Here is a 16591-nt window from a genome sequence, read left to right on the forward strand (position 1 = left end):
TTTCCTTAACATCTTTTTATTACTTTCAAAATTTTCTGTCATACTCCTACCCCATTTCACATCTGCTCTCCTCTTTGCCTCCTTTACCTTTTGCTTTACTTCTCTTTTCTTTGTACGTCTCATATGACTCCCCTGTCCTCTTTTGTAACCAATCTGTGAATGCTCGCTTCTTCTCTTCTACTCCCTCCTTGAACCATCCCCATTCCTCCTCCACACCCATCTCTGCTCTATCCTTTACTCCCTCCCACTCCTCCTTCAGCTTCTTTTCGTACTCCTTCTCCTTTTCCTTTTCATTCAAGGAGTTCACTCTAAGAACCTCCCTACCTTTTGTCCCTTTCCTCCTTCTCCATCTATCCTCCACTCTCAGCTTACCTTCCACCAAAAAATGATCTGATATTCCCCCACCCTCTCCCCTTAGCACATGTACATCCTTAACTCTTCCTATCATAATCCTATTTACCACTACATAATCCATTAGCGCTCTATCTACCACCCTTCCCTCCACCACCCTCTCCCATGTGTACTTATGCTTGACTTTCTTCCGAAACACTGTATTTGCTATCATCAACTCTCTTTCTAGACACATTTCCACCATCAACTCTCCACTACGATTCTTTCCTGGAACTCCACACTTCCCAACCACTCCATCGATTGGACCATTTCCCACCCTAGCATTAAGGTCTCCCAGTACTATTACATTGACATTTCTTCCTAAACCCTCTATGCACTCATTTAAATCTATCCAAAAGGCCTCCCTTTCTTCCATGTTCTTCTCACTGCCCGGCCCATATGCACTTACAAAGACCCACATCTCCTTTCCCAGTTTCACCTTCATCCACATTATCCTTGAGGAAACCTCCTTCCACTCCACTACCCCTTTACCTATCTCCTCACTTACTAGAATAGCCACCCCTTCCCTCCCTCGCCCTCTCTTCACTCCTGATAACCTCCCACTTACACTCCCAAACTTACACTCACCCTTCCCTTTCAACTTAGTTTCACTCAAAGCCAACACATCCAACTTTCTTCTCACAAACATACTACCTATCTCTTCCCTTTTACTCTCATCTGTACCACATCCACGCACATTAAAAGACCCAAACCTTAGGGTACATTCTAAACAACAGCAAAGCCGAAATGACGCACGTCAAGAACGACGTAGGTTGACCCCCTGTACATATGTATATATATATACATGCATACATATACCAAGGCTTTTTTCCCCTTACAAGGGAGGTAGCCAAAAAGAAGAAGGCATAAAATTATTCCCACCCATTCCATCCCTAAATACACTCCACTCCCCTCCACCCTCCCCCTTATCTTAGCACCTCCTGGATGACGGGTCATCCCTGCACCCTGTCCACTGCCCTGGGTCAGAGGCAGTGTCGCAAGGCACAGCACATCCACAGCAAGGCCGCTTCATTAAATCGGTGACCCCCCCCTCTACGTCCCCCCATGCAGAAAAGGAGAAGACGGGGAGAAATCCCTTTGGGCTGCGTCAAAATTTTGCTCACACATACTATCTCACCCCCCATCCCCCTGCCCATTCCACCTCATGCATCACAACATCATCCATATACAACCATTCTCCATTCACCCTTGTCTTCTGTCCTCTCCCGTCCTTCCTCAACAGACATTCCCCTCTTCCCCAAAGCCCCTTTCACCCCATCCATCCATCTCATCCTAGGACGTCCCCTCATGTTCACTCCCTCCACATCTGCCTTCCATACCTCTTTTACTAGTCTTTCTTCATTCATTCTTTCCATGTGTCCAAACCATCCTAATATATATATATATATATATATATATATATATATATATATATATACATATATATATATATACATATATATATATATGAATAGAATCACCAGTGACGGTGATGTCGATCAAATAATTCCGACTGTCGTCCCCGGATTCGAACCGAGACTCGTGAATCACAAAGCCATCGCCCTACCAACTGAGCTAGCGAGCCTATAAAATTCTCTAACCTGGAAGTTAATCTACTCCCGAGGAACTAAGTCGACTGCAAACTGCCGTCCGTACTTAATTTTACAGAGAACCAAGGCCAACTTGTAGCTCGTGGTTAAGCCGGTACGTTTCCTTGATGGACTTATCGTCGTTGTCATACCTGAATAGAATCACCAGTGACGGTGATGTCGATCAAATCCGACTGTTGTCCCCGGATTCGAACCGAGACTTGTGAATCACAAAGCCATCGCCCTACTGACTGAGCTAGCGAGCCTATAAAATTCTCTAACCTGGAAGTTATTCTACTCCCGAGGAACTGCCGTCCGTACTTAATTTTACAGAGAACTTAGGCCAACTTGTAGCTCAGGTATGATGTTGCATTTGATGAATCTTTGCCTCCATGTTATTTTTTTATGCAAAAGCCTCCCGCACCCAACATCGTTTATTTTTTTCTGTACACAGGAAGTGAGGGTCTGAGGGGGTCTCAGCAGCAGTATCGGTAGCAGCTGTCTGAAGTCAATTTTGCTAGCTGTAGTTTCGAGTGTGTGCTGTGTAGACAAAGAAACTGTGACTTTACAGTCTTGTATTATGGAATAAGTTTTCTTACCATGTAGCATTTTCAAATACATTTGTAAAATAGGTGGATAATGGTTACTTACATATTACTGGATAGTAGATACCTTCTGTACATTATAATGAAAAATAAAATATGGTTTAAATACTCTTTGCAGCAGCTAGTGTATTCTCCATTCTCATTTTTCATTGCATGTACAGTATTCCGCTTTCAGATTCAAGCATGTCTTTTAAAACTAAACGATCCAAATCAGCGGTGGAATCATCTGGAGAGAAATGGACACGGAATTTGACATCTACAAAACGCCGTCCAAGCATACCAGAAATTAAAGAGGACATAGATTAGATCATGTGCAAAATGCCTTTGAACAAGGACATTGTTGGTAGATTTTTGGGGTTGTACGGTGAACTCAAAGGGCAACCAGACCGAATAAGGAAGGTATCTCAAGAATTGCTCAAGCTTTGGGAGATATTTAGCTTCCCTTTTCTTTCTAAGCAGCAATTTTCAGCAAAGGTTGACAAGATAGTGAAAGTGTTTGAAAATATAAAAAACGGCAAAATGAAGAATTTGCAAGAAATCTCACTCATCTTCTCGATATTACTAAACCGAGTGGAAACTGGTTTTGCAGTGAAGACAAATAATTTTACAGAAAACAAATAGAATCAGGAGGCCAAGTGAGATACATGACTGAGGAAATGGCTCCTATGTCATCGATCCATCCTTCGAAACAGCCAAGAAATTCATGAGAACCGTCAACAACTCAGGTGCAAAAATTGAGTAGTAGTAGTAAAGAAGACAATAACAACACTGGCTCTGATGTTGCAAAGTTTCCTCTCATGAAAATGTCACGCAACAAAATCTGTTGCCAAGCTGGTGTCAAAAGTGTCCTTGTCAACAAAGCATCAAATGTTCTTCAAAAATTGGCTGAAAAGAGAATAGATGTCCCCACACCATCACAAAAAAAAAAAAAAAATTGGCGTCGAGTGATCAAGAATGCAGAAAGAGTCAAGAACTGGCTGAAAGAAATTGCTGACGAAGAAGAATTTTGCTTGAATTTTGATGGGAAAAGAATTGACAATAAAGAATATCAAGTGGTATGTGTAAATAATTCTACAATAACTCTTCACCTCGGCATTTTGGCTCATGAGAGCGGATCAACTGAGGACATCTTTATCCCACTGCAGGCCCTGTTAGATGAACACAGTGCATGGAGGAATGTCAAAATTATTATTTCCGACACCACAGCAGTCAATACAGGCCACCAAAGTGGCGTTGTTAGATTTTAGAGACAGTTCGGACAAAAGGGACTACAAGAGCCTCAGTTTATTGGATGCCAACATCATATTCTCGACTTGGTTCTACGGCACGTGATTGATTCCTTTTTCTCAACAAAATCACGGTCACCCAGCATCAACTATTATTTCAGTGATGATGTTTTGGTAGGCTATGAGAACTTAAAAAGAAAAGAAAAATACTCTGGTACAGAAACTATGCAAACATGAGAAAACCCTGGATGGAGAGATGACTTCAGGTTTCTTTTTTAACTCTGAAGCATATAAAAACTACCACATGGAGGGAAAATTGCCTCATATGAAATGGCGGAAGCTGCCCTCCTTTCATAGTGCCAGGTGGAATTCACGGGCAATCTTTACTTTTTTTTTTTTTTTCCCTTCCGAAAAGGAGAGATCATTGCAGCTACAAGGGCGAAGGCATGGTTCTCAAATCAACACTATTTAGAAGACACAACGAGCTGCATACTGCTTTAGCTAAACTGAAGTGTCCTAAGGCTTTAACATGTTTTTCCACCCACTGGCTAAGGAACGATCAGTGTTTGATGTCCTTCGTTCAAATATGGTGGCCAAGCGAGTTGTGAAGCTGATGGAAGCGCTTCACAACACTTGCAAAACTGACAAATATCCCAACAAGTTTACTGTTCGATATATTAATTTGTAAATAAATATTTTTTTAGCGGCAGAATTATCTTTTGATACTTCGGTCTATTACAAAATCTCCTAAGGTGCCGGAATTTTTTTCACAATTTGACAAAAAGAAAGGCATTTTTTGTGAGTTTTAGGCAAAAGTTCATAGTTTGCCACAACAGGTTTTTAACTATGAAAAAGTCATATCCCCATTGAACACTCGTCTTTGCTTTTTTTTTTTATTATTAACATTAATACAAAAGAACCGATTGGTAACAGCAGTGAAGGAATACGTCGTCATGCGACGATAGACCAAGGAAGGAAGCGCCGTTTAGGATTAAGGTACTATTTATTCACTTTCATTTGTGTGAATAAATGTTGTTGTGATGCATGAGGTGGGGTGAGGTAGTATGTGTGAGCAAAATTTAATGCAGCCCGAAGGGATTTCTCCCTGTCTTCTCCTTTTATGCATGGGGGGGGGGGGGGACGGAGAGAGGGGGTCGCCGATTTAATGAAGCGGCCTTGCTGTAGATGTGCTGTGTCTTGCAACACTGCTTCTGACCCAGGGTAGTGGACAAGGTGCAGGGATGACCCGTCATCTAGGAGGTGCTAAGATGAGAGAGGGGGTGGAGGGGTGTGGAGTGTATTCAGGGATGGAATATGTGGGAATGATTTTATGCCTTTTCCTTTATGGCTACCTCCCTTGTAAGGGGGAAAAAGCCTAGGTATATGTATGTATGTATTTGCGTGTGTGTGTGTGTGTTTTCTGGACATTTTGCCCTTCATTATGGCTTTCATTATGGTGGCAGTGGATCGAATGATAGGAAAGCAATCAGCATGGGTAATGCTTACTTACTAGTTACGACCTAAGCCGCAAATCGGTTTACGACCTTGTGTAGGAACGAAACTGTTGTAACTCGAGGCCCCCACACGTGTGTATATATATATATATATATATATATATATATATATATATATATATATATATATATATATATATATATATAACTGGTGGACGCAGTTGGCAGCAGAAATTCAGGACTACGCCGATGCTGGTAATCAGCAGCAATTCTACTCGGCAATAAAAACTGTTACCGGTCTTAGAGGAGTTGGATGAACTTCCAACAATACAGGAGGTCTCGAACGCAGTGGCCTCGTTAAAAAACGATAAAGCTCCAGGACCTGATGCAGTTCCTGCGGAGATCCTTCGACATGGTGGGAAGGCTGTTGTCCGAGCCTTGCACACACTAATCACAGCAGCTTGGAACTCCGGCTACGTCCCACAACAATGGAAAGATGCGGATCTCATCAGCATTTATAAAAATAAAGGTGATAGAGCTGATTGTAATAATAGTCGAGGGATTTCACTCCTATCAACCGCTGGCAAGATATTAGCCAGAATTCTGCTCTTGCGACTCATTGAGACAATATCTGAGAATTTTTTACCTGAAAGCCAGTGCGGTTTCAGAAAAAACCGCAGCACAACCGACATGGTGTTTGTCATACACCAGATACAAGGGAAGTGCATTGAGTAACATTGTAATCTATATATGGTTTTCATTGACTTGACGAAAGCCTTTGATACTATAAATAGGGAATTGCTGTGGGAGGTGCTTCATAGATTTGGATGCCCACCAAAGTTCCTAAACGTAATCAAGGCCCTTCATGACGGTGCAATGGTTAGAGTCCTTGGTAACGGTATTAGATCTGACCCTATCAATGTGTGCACCGGTGTGCGACAGGGCTGTGTCATTGCTCCTGTAATTTTTAACCTGTACCTCGCAGCTGTTATGATCGCTGCTGCACAAGGCATCAGCCCAAAGAACGGTGTGCCACTTTCTTATCGATTGGACGGTAATCTCTTTAACCTACGATGACTAAAAGCGCCCACAAAAACTACTAGAGATTGCGTGGTTGAGCTCCAGTATGCGGATGATGCCGCAATTGTGGGATGCACTTCTGATGGCATTCAGCGCAATCTCCAAGAACTGGAACAAACCTACACACGCGCGGGCCTTGTAATTAGCACCGACAAAACCGAAGCGATGTCCACTTTGCAGCCCAATATTGAACCCGCCACCTTCAAAGTGTACAACACATCGATCAAAAATGTGAATAGCTTTAAATACTTGGGTTCAATTATCAACAGTAAAGGTAATATGACTGATGAAATACATCGTAGAATCTAGGGCTGGGCGGGATCCGAATACTGGACCCGAATCCACCGGATCCGACAAGGCAGGAGGGACCCGAGTACCAGATGTTGGTACTCGGATCCGCTGAGACGAGTACAAACGATTACTCAAGGATCTATTTTCCCTGTGGAGCCAAAATTCGTTATGACCACTATCTATACGAAGCATTACATTTATACCATACTTGATATTATCATTAATTAGTTACAAAGTCATATGTTGCAAATGAAATTACAATACAAAATAAACTATTATTTTCGGCTAGCGATACATGGCATACAATTTCAGTATTGCCATCGGCATCTCAAATTCTTCGGAGACTGATTGGCTGATGCGCTGTGACGTCACAGCAGAGGGTATAAATAGTGCCGCGCATGTATGCATGTATGCTGTATATTATATAGCTGTCAGTGAACAAATAAAACCAAAGGTCCTTAAAAAGTGTTTCAATTATACCACAAGGTTCACCCTAAATATGTTTTGTAACGTGCACCGTGTACAATCTTTTTTCGGTAGAGTATCACTGAACCGTAATATAACTAATGCAAACTTTTTTGTACAGCAGTAAATATGTAACAAATATAAATCTGTGTGCATAACTGACGTATTATAGTGGACAAAATACTTCAGCAGTCAGAGATAATTCAGCAGTCAGATAGAGATTCCTTGGTGTTCCTCTTGAGTGGGATTCGCCTAGTTGGTGTGGACTCGAGTAGATGTAGCTGTGGCGATTACCAATGCCAGGCGAATACCGCGCGACTGGGATCCGACAGAGGATGTCAGTCGGATCCCGCTCCCAAACGAATCCGTGGACTCGCGCTGCCAGTTCTCCGTGCTGAAGGAAGTACTCGGATCCGGATCCGAATCCCGCGGATCCGCCTGGCCAAGTACTCGGATCCGCGAATACTTAAGAACTCGGATCCTGCCCAGCCCTAGTAGAATCAGCCTTGCCTCGATCTCTTTCGGAAAAATCTCAGGGAGAGTGTTTCTTTGTAGGGACCTCACTGTACGCACAAAGATCACAGTTTACAAATCAATCTGTCTCTCTATTCTGCTCTACTCAAGTGAAACCTGGGTCCCTTACCGAGGGCACATCAAGACGCTAGAGAGGTTCCACATAAGCTGCCTGCAGAAGATTCTTGGCCTTAAGTGGTGGCACCGCATACCTCACACGGAGATACGAATGAGGGCGGGTGTAGATTCTCTTGAAGCTATGATCGTGCGGAAACAGCTCAGATGGATTGGACACGTGTCAAGAATGCCGGAAAATAGACTCCCAAGGCAGATTTTATATGGAGAACTCGCAGAAGGACGACGATCAGTGGGTGGGCAGCGCAAACGGTACAAAGACTGCTTGAAGGCTAACTTGAAAAAGTGTGGCATCCAACCTATGCAACTAGAAACACTAACTGAAGACAGAGATGTGTGGAAGGCGACCTGCCAGTCGGGAATGACCTCATTCAACCAAAATTATGACAGAGTGGCTGAAGAAATACGAACTAGGCGCCATCGTCCAGCTCTCCCAGGTGGAGAGTACGTGTGTGACATCTGTGGAAGTGTATGTGCCGCCCGCATTGGACTCGTCACCCACCGCAAGACCCATCAACGCTGAATTTCTTTCATCTTTCAACTCCTTCGCATGGAGTGACGTCATCGTCGAAATCGACGGACAGCTTTATGCATGCATATATATATATGTATATATATATATATATATATATATATGTATATGTATATATATATATATATATATACTTAATATAGAACAAATCATTAGTTGCAGTGATGTATTTCAAATAAAATCCGGCAGTTAAGCCGCTTCGACCCCGAGACCTTATGATCAAATATCCTGTTTGCTCATATCTTACCACACAGAGTCTAAAAGAATAGTAACCAGACACAGACTGTGAACTATACTGGCCATCACCTGAAATCTACAGCCCGTGCGCCCGTTTTACACGATACCTAACGCCATCAGCGGGACATGGTAGCACACGAGGTTTTGATTTGCTTCGCCGTTGTATCTTATTATGGGACATCTCACTAATTGCAGTAATGTCTTTCAAATAATCAAATCCAGCAGACGCTAAGCTCCTATTCAGGGATTCCCTTTATGAGGTCCTAATTTGCGACCTTAATATGGTAACCATATCCCATTTCTCTTCAATCTTTCTAGGTTGGCATACCTATTGCTTTTACTCTCTCCTGGGAACCAGTTTGGTAGTTGTCCTTTACATTTTCTCGATCTTGCTTATATTTTCTTTGTGTGGGGACCATACCACTGACATATTTTCTAGTTTTGGGCGGATCAAGGCTTTTACTTCTTGCTGTCTCTCTCTCTTTTGTCATCTCCCCATTCATATAATGAAATACTACTCTAAATTTTTCTGCAGTAGTCCATGTGTCTTTCCCACAGTCCTGCTGATATGTCTGTCAGGTGACAGGTTTTCTTTTATCGACACTCCCAAACATTTCTCCTCTTCTGCTTCAGTAATGGATTCACATCTCAAGGAACACGTTAAAGATGGTCTTATGCAGCTATTGTTCATTCCCAGGACTTTGCATTGTTTTTAACATTGAAACGATTTTTCCATTCTTAGTTCCATGAAGAAATAGTGTGTATATATATATATATATATATATATATATATATATATATATATATATATATGTGTGTGTGTGTGTGTGTGTGTGTGTGTGTGTGTGTGTTATATATATATATATATATGTGTGTGTGTGTGTGTTATATATATATATATATATATATATATATATATATATATATATATATATATATACATATATAGATATATATATATATACATATATATATATATGTATGTATATATATACATATTGCATTAGTCTTCCTATTTTTCCACTATTCTCGTGATTTTTGCATCATCTGCGAACATGGTGGCATAGCTTGTTGTAGGCTCCATCATGTCATTGACATAAATAAAAAACATCATACTTGCTAGCACTGATCCTTGTGGAACTCCGCCAGTCACGCCTTTACTACTGTCCTATGTAGTTTCCCTGGAGTTTGTGTGTGTGATTCACCATGGCCTTGGATCACGTGTTGGATTCGTGATCGACAGCTATTACCCTCCCGCATGAGAGCTCATATACTGTCCAATCAATGGGTAATGTTGTGACCTTGTACACACACAGAACTCCTTGCCCACCAGCAGTGCAACGATGCTGAATATATTTTTGCCCTGAGCGGGACTCGAATTCGGATCAACGATCGTGAACAGTATCACTGCACCCTCGAGCTGCGTGTGTACGTAGAAGAGACCTCCAGGCCTTAAAATGTCTGACATGCAGCACAGCATACCAGCGTGCGTGCGATAAAACGTGCCTCATGCATCAACACGTGTAACACTTGTTATAGGATGGACTTAGCATTCCGTTGACTAATGTAATCCTAACTTAATCTGAGATTTTTTCTCCTTACTGTACTTCTCCCATCTAACATCAAATACGTGTAAAACTTAATATTTTCTCTCTTTATAATGACAAATCCTGATGAGGAGGGAAGCGCTAAAACGAATTTCAATAATGATCCAAATAATCCCTATAACTACTACTAAAATCATGAATATCAAGTTGCCAGATTTTTTCCTGTGCACGCAATTCAAATACACAGATGCCGCCAAATTCAAAATTTATTGCCGTATTCTTTAGCGAAAATAAAGTATCAAACACCACACAAATAACGGTCGTATTCCCTCGGAGCATACGATTCATAGCTGACGCGGTGGACACTATATTTCGCACTTCCACTACAATGCTACGGAGTATAAAGTTTCAATTCTTACCAAGTGTTCATGATAAGCCCTCACACGTCTCCTATCCAATCCTCTTAAATTCTCGTGACGAGGCACGTGCTGTATTGTCCTTGATAAATCCAGTCTCCATCGTCATTCATCACATACATAACTTGAATGTTCTAATTGATTTGAAACAAATCGTTACTGGCCTATTACTTCAATAAAAATAATAAAGAACAAACTGAAAATAACAGGCTCGGATAACATTTACACCAGCAAATCTGTAATATACTAAAGTAGCATTATCATAAGCTATAAAAAGAGTTATCGTCATTATTTTTTAGTAATACTTGAACAACAACGCAAAACTTGTCACAAGTTGAACGTATGTTTACCCAACAATTCGATGCAGTTCCTCCTGTACGACGTCCCCGACACTGTATTTTTCACTAGACTAAAACATCCTCGTTAGCAATTGTTTCGGTCAAGAAATCGCTAGGCAATATTTTAGGCTAAACGATTTGTACAAAATATACTAAGTAAATTAATCTTGTCCAAATGTTCTTATTCTTATTGTGTTGATGGATAAACTCTGATATGATATTTTGCCCGAAAAAACATAGAAAAAAATAATAATAATAATCACCCCCGCCAGTTCCCATGAAATTGTAATGACACGAACACTTTGCTCAGACCAACTTCAAGGAATGAAAGATTATCAGTATAGAATAAAAAAGGGAGGGGTAACACAATGGTAATAATTTACATTATTTGCACTGCATGTACATTGATTCATTGCCAAATAAAGTCTATCTATCTATCTATCTATCTATGAGAAAAATTGACAGAAAACGAAGAACTATATATGACATACAATCTGAAATTACTTATCTTCCCAGTAGACTTTTAAAGAGAGATGATAGTGAAGCAATTGCTCATTCGAAGAGGAAGAGATATTAGTACCGAATACACACTAATAGTACTAAAATTATCACAACTATATCACGTGTAAGAAAATTAAATATTTCATAAAATAGTTTCTTATCCTATATAACAGATAACAAGATTAAGATAATTTATCAGTGAGACATTGTATTATCACGGAAAAAGGAGCGTGACCGCGATAAATTAGTTGTCCTCATCTTAATAACGCTAGGTTGGCAATGGTAGGTTCATGTGCCAGATTTACAAGCTACAAACCTGCCAATCTTCCACTCACCTCACATATAAGCATACCTTTTCATTACTTTGCTCATGCAAACGTCTTGTAATGACATATATAAATGAAAACATTATACAGTCACTGTCAAATGGTAAAATGTCGCTACATCACATCAAGGTACTCGGTGCCCCCGAGCGTCTTACAAACCAGTTCTATCAGTGAATTAACATCTCTTCTCCCATTGGTCCTACGCGAAGGTGTGTCTAACACCCTAGGCTCGTAGCATGGCAACAACGCAAAGAACTAAGAGATCGCGTGACCCGACGTTTGAGTATGGGAATGTTAAGACCATAATAATTTTCACATTTAATATCTTGCTGCAACGGTCTCCTCTGTTGTACTGGCCAGTACAATAATACAAAACTCACCATAGCAAGAGCAACCAGCCACATCAACAATGGTGCACAGCTGTTCACAATGCGGTTGTGCACCATTGTTAATGTGGCTGGTTGCTCTTGCTACGGTGAGTTTTATATTATTGTGCTGGCCAGTACAATAGAGGAGACCGTTGCAGCAAGATATTAAATGTGAAAATTATTATGGTCTTAACATTCCCATACTCAAACGTCAGCTGCCCGGGATGTAACACTTCACCCCATACCATACAACACATAATGGAAGACTGCATTATACACAATCATGCACGCAAACAACACAACATACACTCTATAAAGGATTTGTGGGAAAACCCAGTTTCGGCTGTGGGATTCCTTGGGGAGACGGGACTGCTCGGACAGACAGTCTAGGGAACAACAACAACAACAACAACAATGGTGCACACAGTGGATTCTAACACTTCAAACATTCAGCTGAATACAAATGTACACGTATGGAGAAGAAAGATGAAAATAATTATGACCACAGCAGTAACAGAGGAGAATACTTTATGTTGTATTTCGTAACTGTTGGTGTGCGTTTATTTAGGGGGACGTAATCAAACCACAGGTGACAATGAAGAGGTTTCAGTGGAGTAAAAGAAAGGAGAGATAGTTTTAAGTCAAAAGTGAAAGTGCCCGCGATAATCACCCTTTTCATGGCCATGACCTGATTTTAACTTTTAAATACGACAGGCCTAATCACCACATCTATAACGAAAAGAGATAGCGGAAGTGATATTGTTTCACACCGTAATTTCTACAATCAAACAACATATAGCTTACTGCACTCAAAGATGGTGAATAGAACACGCTACTACATAATACCAACAAAACTTAAAAAAAATAATGTGCACCAAGAATATGATGCACAGAGAAATTATGAATATGCAATAAAAATTAACATTGAATAGGAACTTCAAAGCAAAGCAAAAATATTATAGGCTGCATGAAAAATGCAAAGAAACGTACATATTAAACTGTTGTTCCAGGTCTCTTAGAGAGGAGAAAGATTTGGGAGTATCGATAAAAAAAAGTCAAGTGACAGATGTATCAGGAGGATTGTGGGGAATGTATCTTCTACAGAAGATTATAGTGGATTTTCACTATATGGATAATGAGATGAAAACATAACCGAAACCTTGATCCGTCTAAGACTGCAATATGTCAGTGGTATGGTCCCTACACAAAGTGAAATATATAAGCAAGATCGAGAGAATACAAATGGTAACAACCAAACTTGTTCCCACATAGTGTAGAATATAAACAAGATCGAGAGAATGTGTAGTGGTTTGGTTTGGTATGGACAAGCCAGGGAAAGGAGACTCACATTAACACTAAAACTAAGATTTAATGGTTAATATGCTCGGAGGTCACGGACGAGGTCTCGTTGTGAGAAGGTCCGGAGTGAAGGCCTCATCGAGCGTCGTAGCTGTGGGCGAAGGGCCACAGGAGGGAATGAGGCGACTTGCTGGATGGAACTTGTCCCGAGGCGTCTTGCTGGGGAGAACAGGTCCCGAGGCGTCTTGCTGGAGAGAACTGGTGTTTGGAGTTCAGCCCGGGAGAGAATTCGGTAGAGAACTGCTTTTTTTTTTTTCAATAGAAAACTTGCGCGGGTCACAACCCGCTACCTCCTAGGAAGTCTAAAGGACTTTTACAAAATAAATTACTGTACTAAGAGTGTATGGTGTCAGCCGTCTCTCTGGTGCTCTTCTGCCTCCCAGTCGGATGTGCCTCTTGCCTCAGTCCATGCCCTCCGGAATCCCAGGTAAGGATGGCCAGTCGTCCTTACTGTAAAGAAAAAGTCATGGTGAGAGGATATGCATTGTGGTGTATAGGTCATATACTCAGTGTATATTCATAAAATGAAAGTGAGAGGAAAAGAATTAAAGTATGGGGGACATCATTTAGAAGGTGACACTTCCATTAAGCGTCGAAGCCGGGCATGGGTTGAGCGCGCCCAACAGCCTCCTCACTAGTCCCTCCGGTGAGGTGGCGGGTCCCGCTCGAAGAAATCCAGACGCTGGACAGGTAGCCAGGTAGTGGACCAACGTATTGGCCCCCACCGCGCCGCAGTGTTGGCAGTCCTCTTGGCGTCCCGCCATCTCCCAGAAACACCGATACCCTAGCCGAAGGCGATGTAGGACCACATCTTGCGCCCTGGAGAGGCGTATTCCTGTGGCAAACTTCTCATAGTTGGACGTCCTCTTTCCTCTTGTACCACAGGGCTGACGGCCTCCTAGGTGCCATCAGCTTGTGCTTCTCCACCTTTCGCCGGGTCAGTGCTCTTGCAGCAATGGTCAAGATCTCTGCCCGACTCGGGAGCACACCAATATCGCCGTCCATATGGTGACTGGCCGCTGCCTTCCTTGCCTCACTGTCTACCTTTTCGTTCCCCAGCAGGTCGAGGTGCCCGGGAATCCAGTTAAGGACCAGATCTGAAACAGCAAAGATGTCATTAGGTGCACATAGTCTTGATGTATGTCTTTATTGATAATTTGAATCAATGACAGACTATCAGTATGTATTACAACATGGTTTTGGTGCGTGTTGAGGGCGTGGGTCAGTGCTAGTCCCACTGCAATTCCCTCCGCTTGCATTGAGCAGCGAGTGTCCAACACCCTTACTCCCTGTCGTGTGAGACAAACGCCGCACCCGCCGTCTTGCGCTCAGCATCTACCGATCCGCCGGTGCAATACACCACGGAATTTTCAGGTGTGACGGCCCTCATAGTCTCCTCAGCTTTCGTCCGCAGCTGCGGTAGTGGTGTGCTACGCCTCATCGCCATTATGGAGATTTTGGCTGGAAGATTCTCCCAGAGAGGAGGTTGCATATATCCATCCACCGGCACATCCCTCCTTTTTAGTAGGATGAGGTCCTGCAGGTGTAATTCCCTGATGTGTTGTGCAAGCTTCGCCGACCATCTGTTCATCGGGAAGACCTCAGGGTCCTGCTGCAGAGCCGCGATTATCCTTCGCTGCAGGTAGGAGTCCTGCTGCTTTTGGATGACTCTAGTAGCGAAGGCGGCCACACGTTGTGAGATCCTGGCACTGACCGGCAGTATTCCCGTCTCCTGTTGCATGTTGGCAACCTGGGTCCAGGGTGGTGCACCAAGTATGACGCGCAGGGCCCGGCTTTGTACTGCGTCTATCTTGGATATCTGGTTCTCAGGGAGGCCAATAAGGGCAGCGCTGGCATAGTCTATCAGTGGTCTCACCGCGCTTACGTAGAAGGTCCTGAGAACAGTACTAGTGGCCCCGGCCTCCCTGGTTGCCAAAGACCTCATGACATTTATCCGAGCAAGGGCCCTTTCCCGGAGGTAGGCCACCTCTGTCTTAAATGAGAGCCTGGAATCTATCCATACGCCAAGGTACATGTGAGCTTTTACCCACTTTACCTCATGCCCCTGTAGGAGTAGCCTGTTTACCGATATCTTAAGGCCAAGCTCATTGCACTTCTCGGATATGTCATCGAGGCATTTTTGTGCTTTCCTAAGCTTGGTTCCTCTCCCTTTCACCACTAGGGTGACATCGTCCGCGTAGGATTTTAGATGACATCCTGTAGGTAGAGGGGTGGCAAGCAGTTCTGCCATTAGCACATTGAACAGGGTGGGGCTTATCACCCCACCCTATGGTGTACCGTTCTCCAAAGGGTGGTAGTTGGGTACTGCTCCCTGCAGCCGGACCCTGGCTCTTCTGTTAGACAGGTAGTCCGCTATCCATTGTAGGAGCCTCCCCCGAGTCCCTCTGGCGGCAAGACCTTCCAGGATGGCATCGGGACTGGCCAGTTCAAATGCCTTTTCGAGGTCAAAGAAGACGACCATCGCGTGACCTCGCTCCACGTGACTCAACAGTGTGGCAATGCAATGAGCTGTCCCTATCCCCCTGGCAAAACCGTTGAGATTCTCCGAGGGTGGTCCTAGTTTCCGCTGTAGTCTTCGTGGAACCATCCTTTTCATGGTTTTTCCAAGGCAGCTCGTCAACGAGATGGGTCGATACTACCCAGACTCCTTAGGTTTAGGGACAGGAACGATGTCGGCTTGTTTCCAGTTGTATGGAACTTTCCCCGACAGCCAGCTGGTGTTCACCAGTTGGAGAAGCGCATTCTCTCCAGTATCACCCAGATGGGTGATCGTGGAGTAAGTCTCTCGGTCGCTACCGGGAGCCGTGTCAGTGGATGTCCTGTAAGTGGACTGTAGTTCTTGCAGGGTGAATGGCGTGTCCGTGTTTCCTGGGGTTTGATTGGCGGCTTGTATCCTGGCTCTTGCTTTAGAGAGCCGAGCTTACGTTTTCTGCAACTCGACGGGTAGCGTGGCTGTGTGTGTACGTCTGGCAAATTCCACTGCCAGAGGAGGAGGAGGGAGAGTGGGGTATTTAGGAAAGGGAGATTGGGGTGGTCTAGTCTAGTCTATAAAATTTGGGAGAGAGGCTCCCACGGGCTTTAGGTGTGAGCCCGTTTGGTGGGTGATTGTACATACGAGTGTGTGTGGGCCCAGCCACACACACTCATACATTCACAAGATGTGCACACGTATATGAATGCGCATGCACATCTCCGTGA

The 16591-nt window shown here is 43.1% G+C and overlaps 2 protein-coding genes across 5 annotated transcripts in view; both read right to left on the minus strand.

The window, feature by feature from the left end:
• LOC143019644 (2-amino-3-carboxymuconate-6-semialdehyde decarboxylase-like) overlaps nt 1–13380 on the minus strand; it is a 117335-nt gene extending 103955 nt beyond the window's left edge. For 2 of the 4 annotated variants that reach the window (XM_076175812.1, XM_076175530.1), the window contains exon 1: nt 10831–10953. The gene's annotated coding sequence lies outside the window, so the exon portion shown is untranslated. Of the gene's footprint in view, nt 1–10483; nt 10615–10830; nt 10954–13361 lie in introns of those variants that run through there. The other 2 variants (XM_076175616.1, XM_076175687.1) reach the window with 2 other exon arrangements.
• Nucleotides 13381–15659: 2279 nt separating this feature from the next.
• Nucleotides 15660–15980, minus strand: LOC143028890 (uncharacterized). Its single transcript, XM_076191248.1, has one exon. It carries the CDS (start codon nt 15978–15980, stop codon nt 15660–15662), a length of 321 nt encoding a protein of 106 aa, XP_076047363.1.
• Nucleotides 15981–16591: the final 611 nt, after the last annotated feature.

Source organism: Oratosquilla oratoria, chromosome 1 (genome assembly GCF_046742065.1).
Source record: "Oratosquilla oratoria isolate Oo_2021 chromosome 1, ASM4674206v1, whole genome shotgun sequence".
In the NCBI taxonomy this organism is placed as follows: Eukaryota; Metazoa; Arthropoda; class Malacostraca; order Stomatopoda; family Squillidae; genus Oratosquilla; species Oratosquilla oratoria.

Coding starts and splice junctions, on each gene's coding strand:
- LOC143028890 (XM_076191248.1), bottom strand. CDS start 15,980: ATGGTTCCACGAAGACTACAGCGGAAACTAGGACCACCCTCGGAGAAT.